This window comes from Mastigoproctus giganteus, chromosome 1 (assembly GCF_048544385.1).
Source record: "Mastigoproctus giganteus isolate SK-2022 chromosome 1, ASM4854438v1, whole genome shotgun sequence".
NCBI lineage: Eukaryota > Metazoa > Arthropoda > Arachnida > Uropygi > Thelyphonidae > Mastigoproctus > Mastigoproctus giganteus.
The window spans coordinates 181,947,867-181,968,703 of NC_143575.1; the positions used below are offsets into that span (position 1 = coordinate 181,947,867).

At 39.8% G+C, this 20,837-nt stretch overlaps 1 protein-coding gene across 1 annotated transcript in view; it reads right to left on the minus strand.

Moving 5' to 3' along the window:
• Positions 1-2,750: 2,750 nt before the first annotated feature.
• The window catches only part of LOC150091348 (monocarboxylate transporter 12-like), a 61,784-nt gene continuing 43,697 nt past the window's right edge, over positions 2,751-20,837 (minus strand). Inside the window, exons 2-5 of the mRNA XM_090375234.1 lie at positions 8,252-8,585; positions 7,225-7,501; positions 4,826-5,207; positions 2,751-4,652 (exon numbers count right to left, since the gene is read on the minus strand). Of these exons, the coding sequence (XP_090231360.1) occupies positions 4,042-4,652; positions 4,826-5,207; positions 7,225-7,501; positions 8,252-8,585 (1,604 nt within the window). The 3' untranslated portion in view covers positions 2,751-4,041. The remainder of the gene's footprint in view (positions 4,653-4,825; positions 5,208-7,224; positions 7,502-8,251; positions 8,586-20,837) is intronic.

The window sequence follows — 20,837 nt, forward strand, 5'->3', positions numbered from 1 at the left end:
GCTAGTCCAGTCAGCCCAAGGCATTCAACATTGGTCCTTATTCTTTCATTCAAATTAAGATGGGCTGAACATCCAAAGAGGTGAACTGGAGGGAGCTTGCGCATAATAGAGAATTCTGGAATATAGTTCTCGTGGCAGTCAAGGAGCTCCGTAGCCCAAGAACCATGGAGTAAAGTATTCTTTAAAATTAAATTGTATGCTGGTTTGCTACCTTTAGACAGAAATTTGAACACACATCATTCTCAGTGAATTTATGCTGTAAACAATCACGTGAGTGCGAAAGTGAGTACCTAGTGCAAAATAGGTGTGATAAAAGTTGGCTGTGTATGTGTGATTAATTATATAAATGATACACACAAAGACCACTGAACCACAAGTTTAATAATTAACAATAAACAGTTAAAAAAAATTGTCAAGCTTACCGTTTCCATTGCAACCCATAGGAGTCCAGAAGTCAATTACATTTCGAGAGAAGATTAAAAAAAAAATTTTTTTTAGATCGTCTTGAGATAAATTCGTTGATAACCAGAAAATATTAAATGAGAGATGTGACTAGACATAACTAGAAAATTTCCTGGACCGTGGTATCAAAATATCTACTTGGAGAAGATTCCTCAATGTTTATTTTACCATGGATCGTATATTTGGATACGAAGCTTTATGTATAGATTGGGATAGCACGAAGCAATGCAGTTCTTTATTCTCGTTACTGATGATAAATAACTTCTTATATAACTGATCACTATTTTCTAACTCAGTAGAACAATTTGGTGTAGTAACTGGTTTCTTAAACTGCTATGAACAGCCGATGACGTAATGCCTTTCTTCAAAGACTCGCTGGTTGTAGGCATTTATGAGTAGACTTAAGGGGTGATTCTAATTTCTCCTGCCAAATTTTAGGAGCTTATTGCGGGAATTGGTAATACAGAAGGAAAAAAAGTTATGAACATGGGTCCGGGATACCTTCCTGTTGAGTTTCGTGAAATTTCGCTGGTCAAATCGAAGAACTCACTAGCGAATTTTATTTATTCAATCCATTTTTTAAAATTTGTTTATTTTTAGACCAAAAGTTTGAAATATGAGCTCGAAATCTACACATTCAACCTGGATTCATGGTCCTCATCGATGGAAAAGTGATTCCAAAGATGGTAGAATCGATGATTTGTGGTGTCCCCACTGATTAGGCTTCAGGGTTGTAGGAATATCTAAATTGTGTTCCCAAGGTCAGTAGCTGACTTCAGTCCTACCACAATTGCCTCGCCGTTATTCAAATGCCTTGTAAAAGGAATCTTCCAGGATCTCTAGCATCAAATCTTCGTGAAGAGATCAGGGCATACATATTAGCAATAGAAAAGAGGTTTAGAACCAAAGGCGATTACTTTCATCACTGTTCCTCTGAGTAATGCATCCTTGGATATTAAAATGGATCTGAAACACTAAAATACGATTATGATGTATTGCTATATCGTCCTGTTGCTGTTCCAGCATTTGCTGCAATATGTGGAGAGTGGCAGCAGTCTTAAAATAATACGGGAGCTGGAATTTTGAGTGCTCAAGTGGGCAAACCGTTGGTGGTATTGCGACTCACCACCCCCAAAACTTTATTTTGCAGAAAACTCCGCGTACAAATTCACAAGGCCGAACTCAGCTGGACTGCACCATCTCAACATATGGGACGTGGGCGGTCAATAAATATGAATGAGTGATCTAATCATGCGTGCTGATAAAGTAGCAAAATCAAGAAGGCGATTCCACGCAGTGTTCATAACACCTTTTAATTCCATGATTGATTCTTTGACCTCCCAAAACGATCCTGAAGTTTGGTAGGAGAGTTCTGAATCATTGTGTTATCGTTTTAGGTAGTGGTTACCAATAAAAGAAAAAAAAAAAGGACTAGAATAACGCGAAGGTTACAAAGTTTATTTGTAAGAAAAACAAAAACAAAATAAGACACTTTTCCACGTGAAGTATTTTAATTAGTTTATTGGTATGCAAAAGACAATTATTGTAATTAGACTCCAAACGATCCCAAAAACTGAATAAAATTGGCTACGTTTCGGATTTCAATATCGAAATCCTTCTTCAGGGGGCTTAAGTTTTTGAAACATCGGATTTTTCTCTAATATTTACCTTTTATCTGAATGCAGATATGGATTAGTACGAGATCTCCAGTCTGTTATTTGTAAATATTGATTATTAATTTTTAATTATCAAAATAATAAACTGAATTTGAGTGACTCCACTGCAATATCACGTTTAACTTCTAATACCCAGTTAAAGAATGAATTTACTACTCCTTTCGAGAAGCTGCAGTGAGGAGTAATGGAATAGAAGGGGGAAACGTCCCCATCCGCCCTTGCGAAAAGTGCGTGGAATTAATTATAATTCTTCGGCCATTTTTGAATGATGCCATTTTAATTTTCGAAGTGGAGGCAGTTGGAATTTTGCTTTGTATTGCAACAGTTATTGCTGTTGACAGACATTAAGCTGCCTTTGCGTACTTTGGAGACAATCGATATTCCTCCTGATGGATTATGGCCATCTCCTTGAAATATATTCGGAATAAACATTATTCCATCCATTTGAGCGTATTAAAAAGATTCCTTGTTGCAACATTTGCAAGTGCGCGTTCAATTTAAAGATATTTCATAAATGTGAATCATGAAGATAATTACTCGAAAGAAAATTAAACAAAAAATCTAATTATGTATTGAGATATAAAAAAAAGAAAATGGCGCAGAAGCGTTTCAACATTGTTTTCTTATTCATCAGCAAGTAAATTATTTTCGCAGTGAGCGAAGAAAACATTCTTAGATCGTGAAACTAAGATAGTTACGATCTATAAATGTTTTATTGCAGTTAATAACTGCAGACTGTGTCATTAATGAGATTATTTTGGAGATTCCAATATACTCTGCCCTACCAAAATATTAGAGCATCAGAGATCCCGATATGCGAGTGTTCTCTCTGAATCTAATATGGAATAGCTAGTTTTTAGTATGGAGAAGAGCTTGCTTATAAGAAGATACCACTGTGGTGTCTTCACCAATAATTTACCATGGGAAATTACGCTGCTTCAGTACTTCGGAGGAAGCATATGATCCAGCATGGATCCCTACATATGTGTAGTGGACTCCATAAGATGTAGTCCGATGAATACCTAAGGATTTTTGCGGACCTCGTGCTTATTGATGTCTCAGACGATGGTACTGTAGAAAGGCTTCGGATGACGAATACGCGAAACTTCGACTAACATCGTCAAAGCCAAGTGAGGTTGCTCATCTCAACACCCCTGAAAGGAGAACTAACCCGCTATTAAGTGTTTTCTCTAATATTTTGTAAGGCCAGTATACATAAGAGAGAGAGAGACATTCCTAAGAGACTTAAAGGCTAATACAGAATCGAAGACGTGCCGGATGGATTGCACTCACATTAAACACATTGGGTGGATTCTGAGAGGGCCAGTTTGGTTCAGTTGCATGGAAAAACGGGCTAAAACTACAGAAAGTGTTCAGTTTATAGTCCACCAGCTCAGTTTGTGTACACTTTTAAAGAGGTCCTCTGCATGGTAAGAAGAACATGACTCGCTGATTTTGATTTGCCGGTGTAAGTGTTGAGTTTTCCATTCTGCTGGAAGCGAAGATCGTCAGGATTGCACTGAAAGATGTCCTGGATCGGTTTCAATGTCATCACACACGTGAATGGTCTGATGCATCTTGGAGTAAACGGCTATTTTGGTACGAAAAGTGAACAAGCGGTGGATAAACACGTGGAGAGGCACGACTTTGTGTTATTCTGTTGCCAGCAGCAACCCCAAAGAGATCACTTCTGCTTGGCAATACGCAGACTTCTGGACTCCAAAGACTTCGTTCATTGTTAATAGGGGTGAGGATGGTAGCGGATTGCATGGAAACTGGTAATCGGGCGAGTTCGGTGGGTACGCGCGATGCGGTAAATGAGGGACGGGGTGGGTGAATAGCCGCTTCCATCACGTGCTCACAAATGTGCGTGTTGGTACCAAAAAAAAAAAAAAAAATTACGTCACACCGTACTGGTAACTTCTTCGATAACAGTCATGGTCTTCCGTAGGGGCTGCGTGTAGATAGCGGGATGTTCATATGGCACGTTACTAGCACTGTCCGCTCGGCGGGACTTGCGAAACGGCAGGCGGAATCTCCGATTGAGTTGCGGCCCCTTGTCGTCCGAGTCTGGCACCCCAATGTATTCCAAGTCTCTGTTGTGGCACGGGGTTAGGCACTCGTCGGGGTACCAGTCTTCGGGGATCTGATCCCCGCCATCCATCAGCGCTTCCTCGGAGATGCACGTGAGATGGTCGGCCCTCCTCTCTTCCTCTTCTCTCGGATCTGTGGGCTGAGCGAAGGTCAGAGTCCTCTGGTATTTGTTAGCCACCGGCGTGCTCTCTCCCGAGGTTATTAAGTTGTTGCCGCACATGCACACGTCGGCCAGTAATTCCGGGTTCGATACCTCCTGTTGGCCGTCGTCGGCCATTAGATACGGACTGTCCAGACACATGTGTCTAGCGGTGACACGGGTCCTGATGTTCAATAAGAACATGACGGCTGCTCCCAAGAAGGCACATCCTGCTGAGAAGAAAAACCCTGTCTTGGGTCCTTTACTTTCGTTAATGTAACCTGGAAGGAGAGCATTAAAATAATTTTTTTTTTTCTACTGAGTAACAAAAATAGGTCTCAAAAGATGGTAGCACCACCAGTAATGCTATACATCAAGTTACATGCAGAAGAGAAGAGACCAAACTAAGTGTGGTCTGTCTTCGCTAGTTATCTTTTGCTATTAAGACACTTACCTGTGATCGGAACGCCGACTAAAACGGGTACAAACTGCGACCATTGCACAAATCCCCAAGCGCGTCCAAAGTTCCTGGGACGGACCCTTTCGAACACAAACATCTTCAAACTGTATTGAAGTCCACCGCAGAAGATGCCGTAGAACCACACAAAGAGTACGTAGCCATGGTAACCGTCCACCGCCCGGAAAGAAAGGATGGCGACTCCGATCCCGCACATGGCTGCTTGACACAAGTACTGGCGGGCTATCATACATTTGGCACTGCTGCGGACCACGAGGAGACCGAAAGCGCAACATCCTAAGGCGATAGCGAAACCAAGAAATGTCTGCAGGAGGATTATTGAGTTGTGTTGTAGTCCTTCGTCCTCCCCGATGTAGACCTGCAAAGAAAGTACACTGAAAACGATCTGGGTAGGTGGAAAAATGATTAAAGAATGATTAATGCACGCTTTTTAATCCAATCAGAAAACAATCGCAAAAAAATCCGGTTCCAGACGTAAAATTAATGTATTGTTCGTTCTTTTAACATTATGAAATAGATCATTTCGTGTAATTGTTTACTTTTTCAACAATTCTACTCATTACCATTGTTGGGCAAAAAAAAAAAGTTTCGCAGACGTAAAATTAATGTATTGTAGATTTTTTTTTTTTTAACATTATCGTGATCCAATGTGTATATTTCGCGTATATTGTTGACGCTTTCAACAATACCGCTCATTATCATTGTTGGCAGTCGCAAACGATTTTCCTGATGCTCCAGTGATACAAAAATCTTTCCAATTGTTGAGCGCAAGTTACTCGCAGTCGTAAAGTTTTATTTTTCCACTCTTTTTTTTTTTTTTTTTTTCTTTCTTTCTATTTGTGTACGTCTGCTCGAGTCAACAGAGGCTTATTGCATTGTAATCTGTGTTTTCCTTGTGCAGAAGCCTTGACATTTGTCAACACTCATTACGTTCTTTTGGCTCCGTGCTGTTCTCAAACCTTTTTTTTTTTTTTTTTTTTTTTCTTCCGATGCCTTAAACAGCGGTGTTTTCGCGGAGAGAGCGAAGCGTACCCACTTCATACGATCGGTTCGCACCACGCCAGGCATCGTCGGTAAGAAAGCTGTTGTCACGAAAAGTGAAGACCACTAACGCATCTAGCGGCAGCGAAATGGGGGTGGGGGAAGAGACAGCGGTGGTGATGGAGTGGCTCTGTTTTCACTCTAATGCTCTCGTAGGAGAGGGGAAGCACTGATAGTTTAGAAATAGTGGTTGCACGTGCGTTTGGAGTGGAGTTGAGGGATGGGGAAAAAGGGGGGTGTAGAAAGAAATGGAAGAACCTCTTGATAAATAATACCCTCTTCTCTTCTCGGATTTCACAGACTCGAAGAATTGAGATGCCGAAAGAATCAAAAAAAAAAAAAAAGAGAGACAAAAAAATATTCAATTGTTGATGACTTTTATGGAGAGTCTTTGGAGCGTTAGCATGCATTGCCATCAATGACCTGATTTTGGTCTACATTTTGTTTTGGAAAGATTTAGTTTCTTCACCTTCGTAAACCAATGATTCCATCCCTCGTGATCTAATCAGGAGCGTTCAACTATCCGCGAAGTTGGTATTTCTTGTGGAACCAATTTTAACGGAAGATTTGGTAATGCGATGCGACCAGTTTCAACCAGGTTTGGTGTCGGCCATCGTCAGCGATGATCGCAGAGGGCGGTGAGTTCTCGCATCTTAAGATCTTCGTAAACGTGCCGCTGCAGGCCCACACCAGCAATGATGGAAGGGCGTTTTCTTCCATCATTGCTGGTGACGAATCGTGGATGTGTGGCTAAGACCCAGCAACAAAGGCCCACTGTCAATTGAAAACCTTCCTCTCCAAAGTCCAAAACAGCAACACGATCTCGAGCAAATGCGAAGATCATGCTGGTATTTTTGGACTCATGAGGCATTGTTCATTACGAATTTGTTCCACATGGTCAAACGGTGAACCAAAAATACTACAGAACATCTGTTTGGCGAATGCGCAGTGCTGTTCAAGAAAACCGCCAAAAACGTTGGCTCTTGCACCATGACAATGTCCCAGCACACTCGGCACTTTTTTATTCAACTGCTTCTTGTGAAGCACTCCGCACTGTTGGGGGTAACAGTGTATAGTGGGGCGCTGTAATTGGCGTATACAGAATTCAGTCCCCAAACTTTTTGATCACACCTCGTATATGGAGTTAAAGCCTTTGCCTTTTACTGTGATCAGCACAAATTCTCTGAGTGTCACAGAAATGCTGTTATAAACATTCACAGTAACTTACAAACACATAACCAACTATTTTTTTTTTTTTTTCTGAAAGACTGTCTTTCCTGGAAAGAATTTTTCAGTCTATAATGGAACGCTCCCGTAGAGCAGAAGATACTTACCAAATAGAAGAGGGGCGTGTAGACACCGAAGGAACAAAGGAATGTCGCTAACATCACCGTTCTAATGGCACCCACACGTAGAGAGGAGAAATCGAAAAAGGGTGGTTTGTCCTGGTCGGCGTTCTTGTCTTTAGTTTTCTTCCTCTGGTTCTTCAGATGAAGAATTGCTCGCCTTTGTGGATGGTATAAGGAAGCTGACCGATAGCAGATGCCTAAGAAGAAAGTTAGGAACACCACCCCAGCTACCGTCTGCAGCCCGAGCCTCCAGCCTAACACCCTACAATAAAAAAGGGGGTCGGGATCACAGCGAACCCTTGAAGTTAGTAATAAAAGTTAACAAGTATTTTAAAAACAAAATTATTTTTTAATCAACAAGTTACTTATTTAAAAAAAAAAAAAACTACAAAAACCAAAAAATCACAGGCCAAAACCGCATGTCACGTGATAAAAACCATTGTTGAAATGCAGACGATCACATGTTAAAACAGACACATTGTTTATTAATTCAGTACTGAAATCAACTTCAAGTTATCATTGTCGATTTTACAGGCCGCGCGCGCAATAATGTAGTCTGCTTCATTATCGTTCATTTCAAACGTTTTATTATTAATAAGGACATGCGCAGTAACAACATTTTTCAATTAGCTTTTTTTTTATACTTCTAAACGTTGAAGCCATAATAGACTCAGTAAAATATGGAGCTAAAGCAAATCAATGTTTATTTTGCTTAAAAAAAAATAGACTTTTATTAATCTTTTAAGAGGTTTAAAAATGAAATATCTCATTAGTCTTGAGAAGTGTTTTTTTTCCCTTTTTTTTCCCCTCACACAATTAAATATAAATTTCTAAAAAGAGTGGGATTAAGGGATCGTGATAAAAGTATACACTACTAATTAGATTTTAGTTTTCTTAAGGTTTCTTCGAGTGATAAACAGGATGGAGGATAAACAGATCTCTTAATATCTCTAAAAGTAAAATAAAAATAAAAATAAAAATGAATCTTTAAACAATGTCAAAGGTGACTCACCGCATAATTTCTCTGAGAAAGACGGAGAATATGGTGATTCCGATCCCAGTACCAGACTGCACGATCACCTCAACGCACTCGCGTTTCCTCTTAAAGTACTGGCCCATCATGAGACTGGACGTTTCTCTGGCCATCCCGAGACCGAACCCCATGACCACGCCGTAACTTAAGAACACCTGATGCAACTGCGAAGCAAACGAGGTAAACAAACATCCAAGCGCTGACACCAGTCCTCCGAAGACGGCAGTTAGTCTCGTACTTTTTCGGCGGCAGAAGGCGACGATTATTGGTGCCAAGAACAGTCCCGACGATGTGGATAAGGCACCGATCCACACTGGATAAAAATAAAAGAAAAATGATTTTAAGCAATCTAGCAGCAGACAGATAACCGACAACTTTCCATTGTTATAAAGAAAAATCGAAAGTCGTCTGCCAAGTGATTAAATTCATTGTTGAACGTTTAGCCGCTTTTTATGGTATTTACGTATATATACGTTCCCTGGAGTCTGTGTTAATAAAAGGAACAGTCGATTAAGTAAAGGGGGAGGACGGCTTTCTTCATTAACTGTAGGTCCGATAACCTTAATAAAGACATTTTCCTATCCTGCTTTAAATTCTATAAATTAATAATTATGATGATTAAAAATCAACGGGAATTTACGTAGTAGCAAAGCTTAATGGTGAGTGGGCGGTTGTAATGTTTCATTTAGTGGTAGTTGTGTACAAGATGGTGATAGCGTCAAAGAGTTCCTTCTGCAGATTGATGGACTTAAGACTCGCATGTAATGAATGGCCAGAACTGCTTAAAACGTGGGAAATGGTAAAAGTTGAAGGCGTGTAATGATCCATAGAGAAAAAAGAAAAAAGTAGGGTGGGGCGAAGGCACGTTAATGGCAGGGTGGAGCGAGGCGCAAAGTTCTTTCTTAATGGTGTCTGCTAATATCCACGCGCAGAAATAATGGTCTGCGATTGTAGAAGCGTAGCAGTGGGTTTCTACTGTTAAGGTGAAAGCTAAATCATTTATTAGGGTTAACTTAGTAGCTTGCTCAACGCTTGGTAAATAATTTACGTACTGGTTGAGCGTCGTAGCCGGAGAGGGGGGAAGGAAGAGGAGGAGGAGAATAGACAAAAGAAATGTTGGAGGATGAAAAGCAGCAGTAAAAGAATGATTCGCTGAGACCAAAAGATCACGAGAAGAGAAGCTGTCTGGTATACGCAGACGACAAAAAAGTGTCGAGAATCTTAATCAGTACGGCCTTCCCGTCTTAAGAAAGTGTGCGTCTTACTTCGTCTAAGAACTCCAGCGCTCGAACCCACTCTGTTAATAGGCCGTAGGCCTGGTGGCGAACAGATGCACTCGACGGCTACATCTGAAGGCGCCAGCGTTGGCCAATCCATCACCGAAACTCCGTCTTGTCATTACGAAGTGTGGATCTGGCGGTGTTGTGGGCAACGCTTGTCGTCTCACGTGCTTGCAGCGGCGAAAAATGAGACGGTTGCGTGGAAGTGGAGACGGAAGACACAGTCGAGAATACCGTTAGTCTGTCAGAAACGTAACAAATGCGGTCGTAACGCGCGTGCTGCCCCTGCGAGTGAGGAAATTGGGACGGCGAATGCAGAGATGGAGTTATGAAATGAGGGGGGGGAGTTTGGGGGGGGGGGGGAAGGAAAGGATCGATCTGACTTTCATTTGCCAGAGATTGATCACCAGCGGGTTGAAGTCATTGGGAAGAAATTGATGTTAGTCATTAGGAGTAAGGAGACACAGATTACAGTAAGGAACTGTTTGAGTGGGAGGGTGGGTAGGGGAGGTTATGTCATGTGATCGCTCCTCTAGAACATGTTTTACTTCTAAATGACCCAGTTCATGACCTAACTTTCATAAGAGTTCTGTACTCAGTCGCAGTAATGAAAACTGCACCGTCTTGTAGAACACGTAGGTGTTCTACAAGATGGTGCAGTTTATGCACTTTATGCACCCGGGGGGAGGGATATTCCATCTTTAAAATGATCAAAATTATACAAAATTTCAAAAAAATCGAATTGATATGTGGATGGTGCACTCTTAAACACAATACTTCTATCTCAGGCCAATTGACACAGCCCGAATGAGGGCTGTGAAACTGGAATCAAACCACACACCTTTTTTCGAAGCATCTCGAACCCCTTTTATGATGGTGCTCGTATAATGATGTGCAAACATCTCAGATTTAACCTTTAACAGTTGGATGGTAGTCACGGTATAGCGTGCCAGAATCCTTCGGCGTCCTTCTTGTAGGAACGAACATTCGTCAAACTTAAAATTCCCAAAGCTCGTCTTGAATCCTCTTCGCTCTCATATTGAACAAATCTGGGAGGCTCTTCCAGTTGATTGGGGGTTCCTTGGCGCATCCACTACTTTTCAATATACGATATTACAATTTCTGTGGTTTATCTTGTATTATTCTGGGCATAGGTGTGTTCAAAAGCCGATTGGCCCTTAGCAAAATATCCAAAACGAGTCCATGTCTGCATTGGAACCTCTTCAAAGGCTAGGCAACATTTCACACATTTCTTTGCGGGAAGGGACCCTTTATTGATTGGTAACAGTTGGATCATCAAAAGACGAGCTATAAACAGTTGACTAATTTCAGGACCCTTTTGGGGAAGGGAGTAGAAAAAGGGAATTTTCCAGGGTACAGCGTTCTAGGGGTGTGAGTCTCCTGGTAATGACATCAATACTTAACTTTTTTTTTTGGGGGGGTGTATATATGTATTTCAAGAGCTCATTATGAAGACAGATTGCCCCCATTTTTATCCCCATAACTGAGAGTTTTCCTGTTTTAAAAATTTCAAGCAATTAATATATTTTAGTTAAAAACAAATGTAAAAAACTTAGTTACCGATTGATACAGATGAGAAGTATTCGAGACGAGATGAAAGTTATAGAAGTAGAATGCAAAGTGGATTTGAAATTAAAAACAAAGGAAAAAAAAGAGAGAAGCGAGAGATGGATGAACAGGACGATAGTGAATTGTATAGATTTTAAAAATCGATAATAACGCAAAGCTATCTTGAAAGCTCCTTTAGAAAAGGTGGCCAGTTTGAAGTGGCAGGCCTTTTAATATAGTGGGTGATAAATGAAAGAGTTGGAAGAATGTAAAATGCAGAATAAAAATGAAAAAACCGGTATATTCATACATAGGCTGCAGATGCTACATGAACACGTAGGGACAATCCTGGGTGCATCAGAGATCGATACGGAAGAGTTAGAACAACTGCACTTAACTGAACATTTCTTTCTTGTCGTGTTAAAGGTGGAAGGCTTCGCACGGAGGTATTTTAATAACACGACCATCCCTGCTTTCGATTGGGACAAAGCATTTGGAATGCGATGCTCAATAAAACCCATTAAATGACAGATTGTGTTACTCATTGTAAGAACGCTGTGAATCAAGGAACACTGGAAAATCGCTTAAGAGCTTGTGCTGTACACAAGCGTAAGAGCGAATTTCTTTTGCTAAGTAAAATGGCGCGTCTCTTACTATGCTATCCATTCAGCTATTCATTGATTAAAGTCAATATTTGTAATATGAGTTGGCATAATCACCATCCTCCCCCATTCGAACTCTGGAGGAAAAGACTTGAGTTCGAATCCTGTTAATGACGCGGAGATTTTTTGTGGGCCTTTTTCCACAATGACTGAGTTAGTCAGTCTCAGGCAGCATGGTTTTTTGTCCAACAATCGCTAAAGTTCTCAAATCCGAATGGATAAAGTGCTCAAAAAGCCCTACAAACTACGTCGTGAGAGGAAGCCCGGGCTTTTTCCAAAATAAAAAGTAAACTACCACTGTGATTCCCTTCTCACATAGGTGCTTTAGACGAACTTTTAATCTCCCCAAGCTGTCAGCCTCAACCACCCATGGGATTAAATTATCCCAATATTAAACAACTAGCCATTATGGAATATCCTTGAAGTTAATGTTCATCACTGCATGGCGCTGATCATTAAATACTCATCAACAGAGCCTTTTTAGAAAAAAAACAAAGGTGTCTAAATAAATTACCTTTTAATAACCAACAACGTGTATAAAACAATTTATATTTCATTATTCACATTTATTTTAAAGAATGCAAATATTTTTTATATAAAATATTTTTCGAAATATCTTTTCTATTGTCTTTCATTAAGGTTTTTATCAATAGGATTGAAATACAGAGTTTAGGAATAATTAAAATAATTTTATGGTCAATACCTAACGGATTCTTCACCATTTTTTTTTTTTTTGTACCACACACACAGCAGAATTACTTTCTATGCGTATATCAGCTAAAAACAGGAATCCCTGTTTGGAAAACTAGGGACTTTTTCCTATCGCACCTGAATATCTGATGTTTTAACGATGCGTTTCGTGTTTGCTTCCACGTACTCTGCTTGACTGGTTAACTAATGGAAATTGCTAATGAAGAGAAGCGAAGAATGCATCAGTTGGTCCCTTACACGCCTTATAAATCACTCTAAATTATACGTCTCTCGTGCTTTGCATACAAGTGGTCTACACTTTGCAACTAGAACGTTTCACATCAGCTGCAAAATGACAAAAATATCTGCCTTTGTCATAGCAACGTGACCATCCATCAAACCGCTGGTGTGGAAAAGTAATACATAGTGGTTCATTGTAAAAATTAGGGTTCGTTACACGTCCCTTTGATATATGGTTGGCACGAATTCTGATGCTTAAGAATGTCGTGGAGATTACAGCGGATGATGTAATGGAAATTACCAGTTTTTTATTTTATAATGTAGTTGGAAAACCGTGAGGGGAAAAACAAGCATTTTTAACCAATGGCTGATTAACACGGCTTTAATTGGCTATCGCAACCAATGGGCTATTTTAAAGGGCGGAATAAGACCGGTGGTAGTTAATTAAAGGAGCCTAAAACCTCTTTTGTTGATGCCAGCCTGTGTGGTAGCGTGTGTGTTCCAAGTTGCGCACCTCGTGATCGAATATTTTAAATTTGCCATTTCGAGCAAAGTTTAAAAATAAAATGGGTGTTTGTGGTTAATCGCATCTGCGTTACAAATGCATCAGTTTTGCGCAACCCTCAAATTGATTGCGTCATTACGATTAAGGGGATGTTAACATCGTTCGCACATCTGCATCTGTAAGACACGAGTTTGTCTCCCGCTGTGTTTAGAGCGGAACGAAGTCTGAGGAGAAACTCCAAAGTCAAAGACAGCTGGCAGGATAGCAGTGTAGAGAGTAGGATATTTGTGAAGGAAATGAAAGTCTCCCTCTCATCTCTGCTTGATTTAGATCGTTTATCTGCGCGAGTGAGCAATTTGTCAAACTTAAGAGAAGACTGCCTTGTAGGTGGTGTGGTTCAAATATCACTGGCACCATGCTTCGTACAACTTTCTCTTGCTGGGAGTTCTGTTTGAACAAAGAAAGAGACAGTGACAGCTCTCATCCTTTTATTTCTTATTTACCTGACAGAATTTTATTTCATATTTACGACATTTCTTGTTTACCTGACCGCATTATTCGCACTAGCATAACATAAATATAGTAAAGCATTTTAATATAAAAAAAATCTTTATCTAGTTCGCGGCTAATTCTTAAAGCAACATGTTAGAAAAACAGAAAAGGTGTCTCAAAAAATCACTTTTTGAAACTTAAAATTAAGGAAATGAACTTCGAATATTATTATTAACAATTAACTTAAAAAAGGTAAATATATTTTTTATAAATTTCATTAGCTAATAAAAGAAACAGCGATACCTCTTATTAAAAGAAGTTTACGCAGCTAAAGCTAAAAGAATAGAAAATGGGTGGGAAGATCGTTGTATCTTCTAAGGTGCTTTTAAAAATTTTTATTTTAGTGCTTTTTCATATTTACTTGTTTTATCTGCAAGCATTAGAATTAATCGGCAGCATTAATGCACTTCCAACATTATAGCAATACTTCGGGGAAGGCCCATACCTGTATCAGCAAGACAACGCGCCATGCCATACTGCTCGGGTCGTAGCAGAGTGGTTTGAGGACATGGGTGTGGAAAAGTTGAATTGGCCAGCCCATTAATTTCAATCAACATTGAAATTAATGTTAAGCAACGACGGAGAATAGTTATAAATGTAGCAGTTATATCAAGACCTGTCGCTACATTGCCGTTGTTGTTTTTTTTTTTTTTTTTTTTAGGAGCATCAGGGATTAAGGCTATATTACTCCTTGTATAGCGTTTCTAAATACTGTTTGTGTCGATTTTCTATTTGCTGGACGAAAAATCGAGTTTCTGGAAGCAAAAACCATGCTACTCTCGCCTGAAACCGACTAACTCAGCCACATTGCGCAAAAAAGCCTATAAAATTTCTCACCTCATCGACGGAACTCAAACTCAGGTCTTTTCAACCCGGTGTGAGGAGGGCGGGGATTCTACCAACTGTTCTACTCACGAGGGCTTTTTGACTAACTTCCCATAAGCAAATACATTGCCCTACCATTAATATCCCGACACTTGCCTTTAGACAAAAAAAGCTTTTATTGTATCCTTTAATGTTTTGTGCTGAAACTTTTTGCTTTTATGAAGGCCTTCAATCTTCGCGGCATACTCTCAACCAGCTTTTTTATAAATATCAGGTGATATGTTCCTCCACTCGGCCTTGTTCTTTGGGCGATCTCGATGTGCACTTCCCGACACTCCAATACATCCTAAAGATGCTCGATAGGGTTCAGATCAGTACTCTGGGCTGGCCAATCCAACTTTTCCACACCCATTCCTCAAGCCACTCTGTTACGACCCGGGCAGTATGGCATGGCGCGTTGTCTTACTGATACAGGTATGGGCCCTTCCCGAAGTATGCCCATAATATTGGAAGTGCATAATTGTCCAGTATTCATGGTTTTGTCGATAACGACTAAAGGGTCCAAGCCAAACCAAGAAAAGCAACCCATGACACTGCCAAACTTCTACCAAACTCCATCGTTGGGAGGATACAATGAGAAAGGAACTGTTCCCCTGACATTCGTCACACTCAGGAACGGCCATCAGACTGGTAGAGTGCAAACCTCGATCGTCTGTCCATAGGACTGTGTTCCACTTCTCTACAGTCCAGGATTCGCGCTCCTGACATCATGTTAATCGGTGTCTAGCATTTGTTGGGGTGAACAGATGCATGACTATTGTAACCTATATCATGGAGTGTCCTCCGTATTGTACTAGTGCTGACATTGGTCCCAATACTCTCACAGAGGGTTTGTGTGAGTCGAGACAATGTCAAATTACGATTTGCACGCACAGTTCTTCGCAGAATTCTGTTGTCCCGTTCTGTTAGTTTTCGAGGTTTACCAAGCCGTTTTTTGGCAGATTCAGTCCCATTTCTCTCCATATGACGTCACTAACCGTTGATCTAGGGATCTCCAGAGTGACTGCGATGTCTCGTATAAAACGCTCGCTTATGTGGCATCCTATTATCATTCCAAGTTCGAAGTCTGTTAATTGTGTTGAACGTGTCATCTTGCATGCCCACTTTTGCAATTTTCGGTTCGAAGCCCAGTGTGCACATTAATAGCAGGTTCTGTGACGTGTTGCATGCATAGGACCTGTTTTCCCATCCGTGGACGGGTGTCTGGATATTAATGGTAGGGCAGTGCAATACCTATGAACCAATTTCAAGCCTATTTCAAAAGTCTCCTAAAACTTGTAGAAAACGCTCTTCCCCTAATTCTGACGGCTCACACCCTTCCTCATGATTCCCCACAAGTTAATTATGCCATCCCATTCGACCATAAGCAACCTTCCTTGAACTGAATCATTTCTTCCTGAATGCTCTTCGTCAGAAAGACCTAGCGTCCTTTACTTTGATGTTCAAGCGGCCTTTTACTCTGTCAGTATCTCTCCCTTATTCCACTTTTTTCTTTGAGAAACGTTCTTCAGAACCTGAGGCAACACCTGCAGTTTCTCGTATTCTAGCTTTGCTCACAAACAGAATTCTTCACCTTCAATTAAGAGAAAATGTTTTCACTATGTAAATCAGCACCGGATTTCCCTAAAGCTGTCTTCTCCAGGTTACTAACTGCAGTTGTAATGCTTACTTTTACTGCTGACAAAAACGACATTTTCTGCATACAGAAAAGTCAAATCAGTCGCAGTTTCTTTTATTAGCTAATGAAATTTATAAAAAGTATGTGCCTTTTTATAGTTAATTGTCAATAATAATAATTGAATTTCAATTCCTTAATTTTAACAATTTCTAAAAGGATTTATTTCGACACCTTTTTTATTTTTCTAAATCCCTTGACTTGTGTGAACCTGATTTTTATTATTTTTTTTTTTTTTGAAAATCCCTTCCCCATTATTACAGTGTTTCCTCCAACGGTCATTCATCTGATACCATTTCCAAATAAACCGGCTCCAGTAACGCCTTCTGTTGGTAGTTAGCCGTACTAGAGAAGTTGCTATGCCTTCCTCTGTCCCTTCTGGTACAGTCCATCTTCTCTTCAGTTTCTGATATTCCATTGCAGATAACGCTTTGTCTGTGAAACTCAACTTCAGTGAATGATTACGAAGTTTTTTTTTGTTTTTTTTTTTATTTTCGTCTGGACTATAACTCGTTCAGTGAAGCGGTAAGGATTAGAAAGGGGGTGGACGAATATAAAAGAGGGGCCATTTAAATTATGGTATCGTGAGGGGAATTATAAAAGGGCGGCGGAGATCCATTACAATTTTCTCTAAAACTGAGGGAATTAGTCTCTGCCAAGCCCTTCGCTGTTCCGACACCGCCCTTCCTGCAGGCCACGGTGTTCTGTGACATGCCTACACGAAGCACAAGCACTTAAAGCCCACCTGAGCACTAAATTAAAACCGAAATGACCAAAGTACGAAACGGGCGCATGAAATGGAGGCGGAGATGCACTTGTCGACGAATAAATGCAGAACTTTTCTTCATTTTAACAAACCTCACTTATATTTGCAACGGGTAGACCAATCTAGCTTTTAATTATTCTCTTCCTCTGCAACAGCAAACTTTGATACATAATTCACAACTGTTTGCCTCGAAAGGCTATTTTGCCTAATGCAAATCATAAAAAAAAAAAAAAAAATTGGCATTTTGCCAGTGAAATAGATCCGCACAACAATTGATTTTTTTAACAATAGCAACAGTTGATTTTTTCTAACAATGTAGCACTCAACAATTGAAAGCAGCCGATAAATTTAAAGAGTACTACATTAGGGAATATTTTTATTTATTTACATATTTCTAAAGAAAAATAGGCTTTAAATGCTGGTTATAATTCCAAGAGTTTTGCAATTTTAATTAAAGTAGTTTTAGGGGGAAATATCACTCGAAAAACTAAAAACTTATGCGATATATAGAGGGGCAACAATTAGGATAATTTGCCAAAAAGTTAGGTTGGTATTATTTTCACTCAGTAATTAGATTTTCGGGTTATTTTAGAGAGATCGATCAGTGAGCACTTCTTGAAGATCTTTGCAGTCAAACAGTGTGTGCCGCTGACAGAAATAAACCCACTGTTCACAATTTACACCACCACCCATCAATTTCTCAAGACTCTCTGTCAACCTGTCGCCTTCAGACTCATCTTCACGAAGAATAGATGAAAAGAGAGGCCGTGTGACCTCTGCCCTACCGTACATTGCTTATTAACCTTTTATCCCTTATTTGACCCTCTTGCTTTTCAGAGCTTCTTTTCGTCATGCAACCAGTGGCCGTTGAAGGCTTCGACCACCGGCGTTGTTACACAAGCACAGTGAAAGGAAGTAGGACCGGCTACCGAAGGAAGCGTGCATAATATATAGGATGTCTTTGCTTTTTGAAAATTCCCTTCCTCCCCCTCACCGCTACTTCTTTGGTTATTAAACAATCCCGGTAACTCGCCACAAAACGCTCATCCTGTTCTTAATTAAGGCAACTCGACCAGAAATGAAAGATGACAACGCCAACTTTTTTTTTTAAACCGTGTTTAAACCATTCACTTAATTATTTATTTTACAGGCTGCGTTTTCGAGGGTTTTCCACAGAATTCCCTCTAATTAAAATTACGTTAGGCACGAACGCGTCTGTAACAGGTGAGAAAAAGTGCAAGGCTCAGTGGATCTAATGAAGACATGCCTCCGTCAATCGTCTTGGGCAATGTAATTGCATTAACATCTCTTACAATCTCTTCCAACCCCTCCTCCCGATACCTTTCCTTTACACGCTCCATTAATTAAATTGAATTTTGGGTAAAAAATCACACTATTCAAGCGCATGAATAAAATATGGAAGCGATTCTCGTGGAGCGGCTCATATTGACAGCGTTTCAAGGTTCAAAGCGTCGCGATAGTGAGAGAGAGAGAGAGAGAGAGAGAGAGAGAGAGAGAGATCGGAGGAGGTCTCGTCTGCATTTATTCGATCGTTTTCTTAAGCTTAGAAAATTGTACGTAATGATTGATGAATGTTTCTGCCTTATCGGGAACATTAATTGTGACGTCACCAGCTGAAGAGGAAATTGCTTCGTCTGTCTTTATCTAAAACAGCAGACGATTGTTTTGACGAGTTCGTTTGACATTTTTTCTGTATAAATTTATCTTTTGGTTGTTCTGATTCATCTGCTGTATTTCGTGATCGATTGTTAACTTTGCATAAACTGATTTTTATTTACAGGAAGCAGAAAAAATTCAATAAACTGTTTTCGTTTCTTGATAACCGTGTAAAAATATTAAGAACAAATGTATGGCCATCTTAATGTATTCAACAAGCTCTTTGATCGATGGTTACAATGTCTGTGGGGTCGCTTCTTTAGTGAAGTTTGTCGTGCACGTTGCTTCCGTCAATGGCAGGGGTTAGTTGCTCGTGATGATGTAATTCCTGAGCAGCCTAGAATGACATGATAAGAAGTACGTTTTTTTTTTCTTTTTTTTTTCTTTTTTCCGATAGTTTTTCACCAAGGTTTTCTGTGATCCGCGAGCATCTAACTACGCCTTCCAACTTTGCATTGGTAGTCCAATATTAGCTTGTCTTCTGTACGTACATCTTTCTGTATTTCTTTTCTCTCCTTCTTTAAATTCAATGTTTACGGTTATAAGTTTTACCTAAGAAATCAAAAAAGATCTGCACAAATTAGCCGGGCCAATTATTAATTACAAGAATGTAGAATCTTAATTCTTAGACACGTTGTGAACGTTGAAAGAAAGCTGCATCCCTCCTCTCCAGTGGTAATCGAATACATTATTTTAGGAATGTAAAACACTCTACATATGCTGCTTGGCTTTCTCCAAATCCCCAAAATGTACCCCTTTCAGTGAAGTTCTGATACTTAAGAACAGAAGTCAAAATCAGGAGAGTGGGAAGGATGTTCAATCTGATTATATTGTGTCTAATTGTTTGTGTTCTTTGGTTGATTTTGCTGGACGAAGTACCCAAGTTTCTGAGAGAAAAAAAATCATACGACCTTCGCTTAAGACCAACTAACTCGTACTAGTTCATCCCACAGATGTTCAATGTGGGCTCTGACCTGGCCAGTCCAATGCATTTTCGACGTCATTGACCACAAATCCTGTATCACATGAGCGTTGTCCTAAGGTTGACAGGACCAGTGTCCATAATAATACCAGTGTTGGAAGCGCATTATTCGACGTTGTAATTTCCGATCCATATTAGCTCTGCGTGTCCGAATACTTTTGGTCATGTAGCGTTTATCGGATGCGTTATTATACTCTAAACACATAATGGGTGTGTTCGATTCCAAGTAGTTTTATTTATTTTTTAATTATTATTTGCAACTAGTAAACTGCACAGAAAATCTTAGCTAATACAAGGTATACAATAATAAGCATCCTGGAGGCCTGATCAGATCGAGAATTGCATAGATGTCGTTGTTGAAATATTCTTTGCGATGTACCAAACTTTAAAAAGGGTGGATGCATATCTACACGAGCAAGTCGACACTTCCAGCACATTCTATAACGCTTTTAATCAAATGTCATATTTGTTTTTAATAAAAAAAATTGTTGGAATCTCAAACTGCGTTGCATTTTAAAATAATAAAAAAATTGTTGTACAAGCCCATCACTGCCAGAAGAAGGACACAGATAATCCTGTAAATGTTAGAAGAAAATTAATGTAACTTACAAAAGACGAAGAGAAAAGTATGTAATTGGCGAGCTACCAAATGAATTACAAGGGGCATAAAGTATTTTCGGAGCTCTTTGTAAAAGCATCCGAGCAGAGCTGAAAAAAAAAAAAAAAAAGATTAAATGAGCAGTTGGGTCTACATGGAGTTTTTTAAGTAAGCTAGAGTTCCTTAGAGGGCACGAGGAACAATTGAAGTTTACTTTAGCGTCCCTAATCGCAAAGGTCAGCTTGTTCAAATAGCTTTAGTTAAACTTGTTTGAGATCCTCCAACGGAATCAAATTAAAGAAGCTTGGCGATTTCTTTGGCGGTTTCAGTTTTCTAGCACAGACTCAGCTGGTCCAGATGCGGAGACTTTTGCAATTACTAATGACCTCACACAGATTGTTCATTTATCTACCAGAATACCAGACAGTCAACACGCTTGATCTTTTTATCACAAACAACTCTTCCAAGTACATGATCGAGAAGA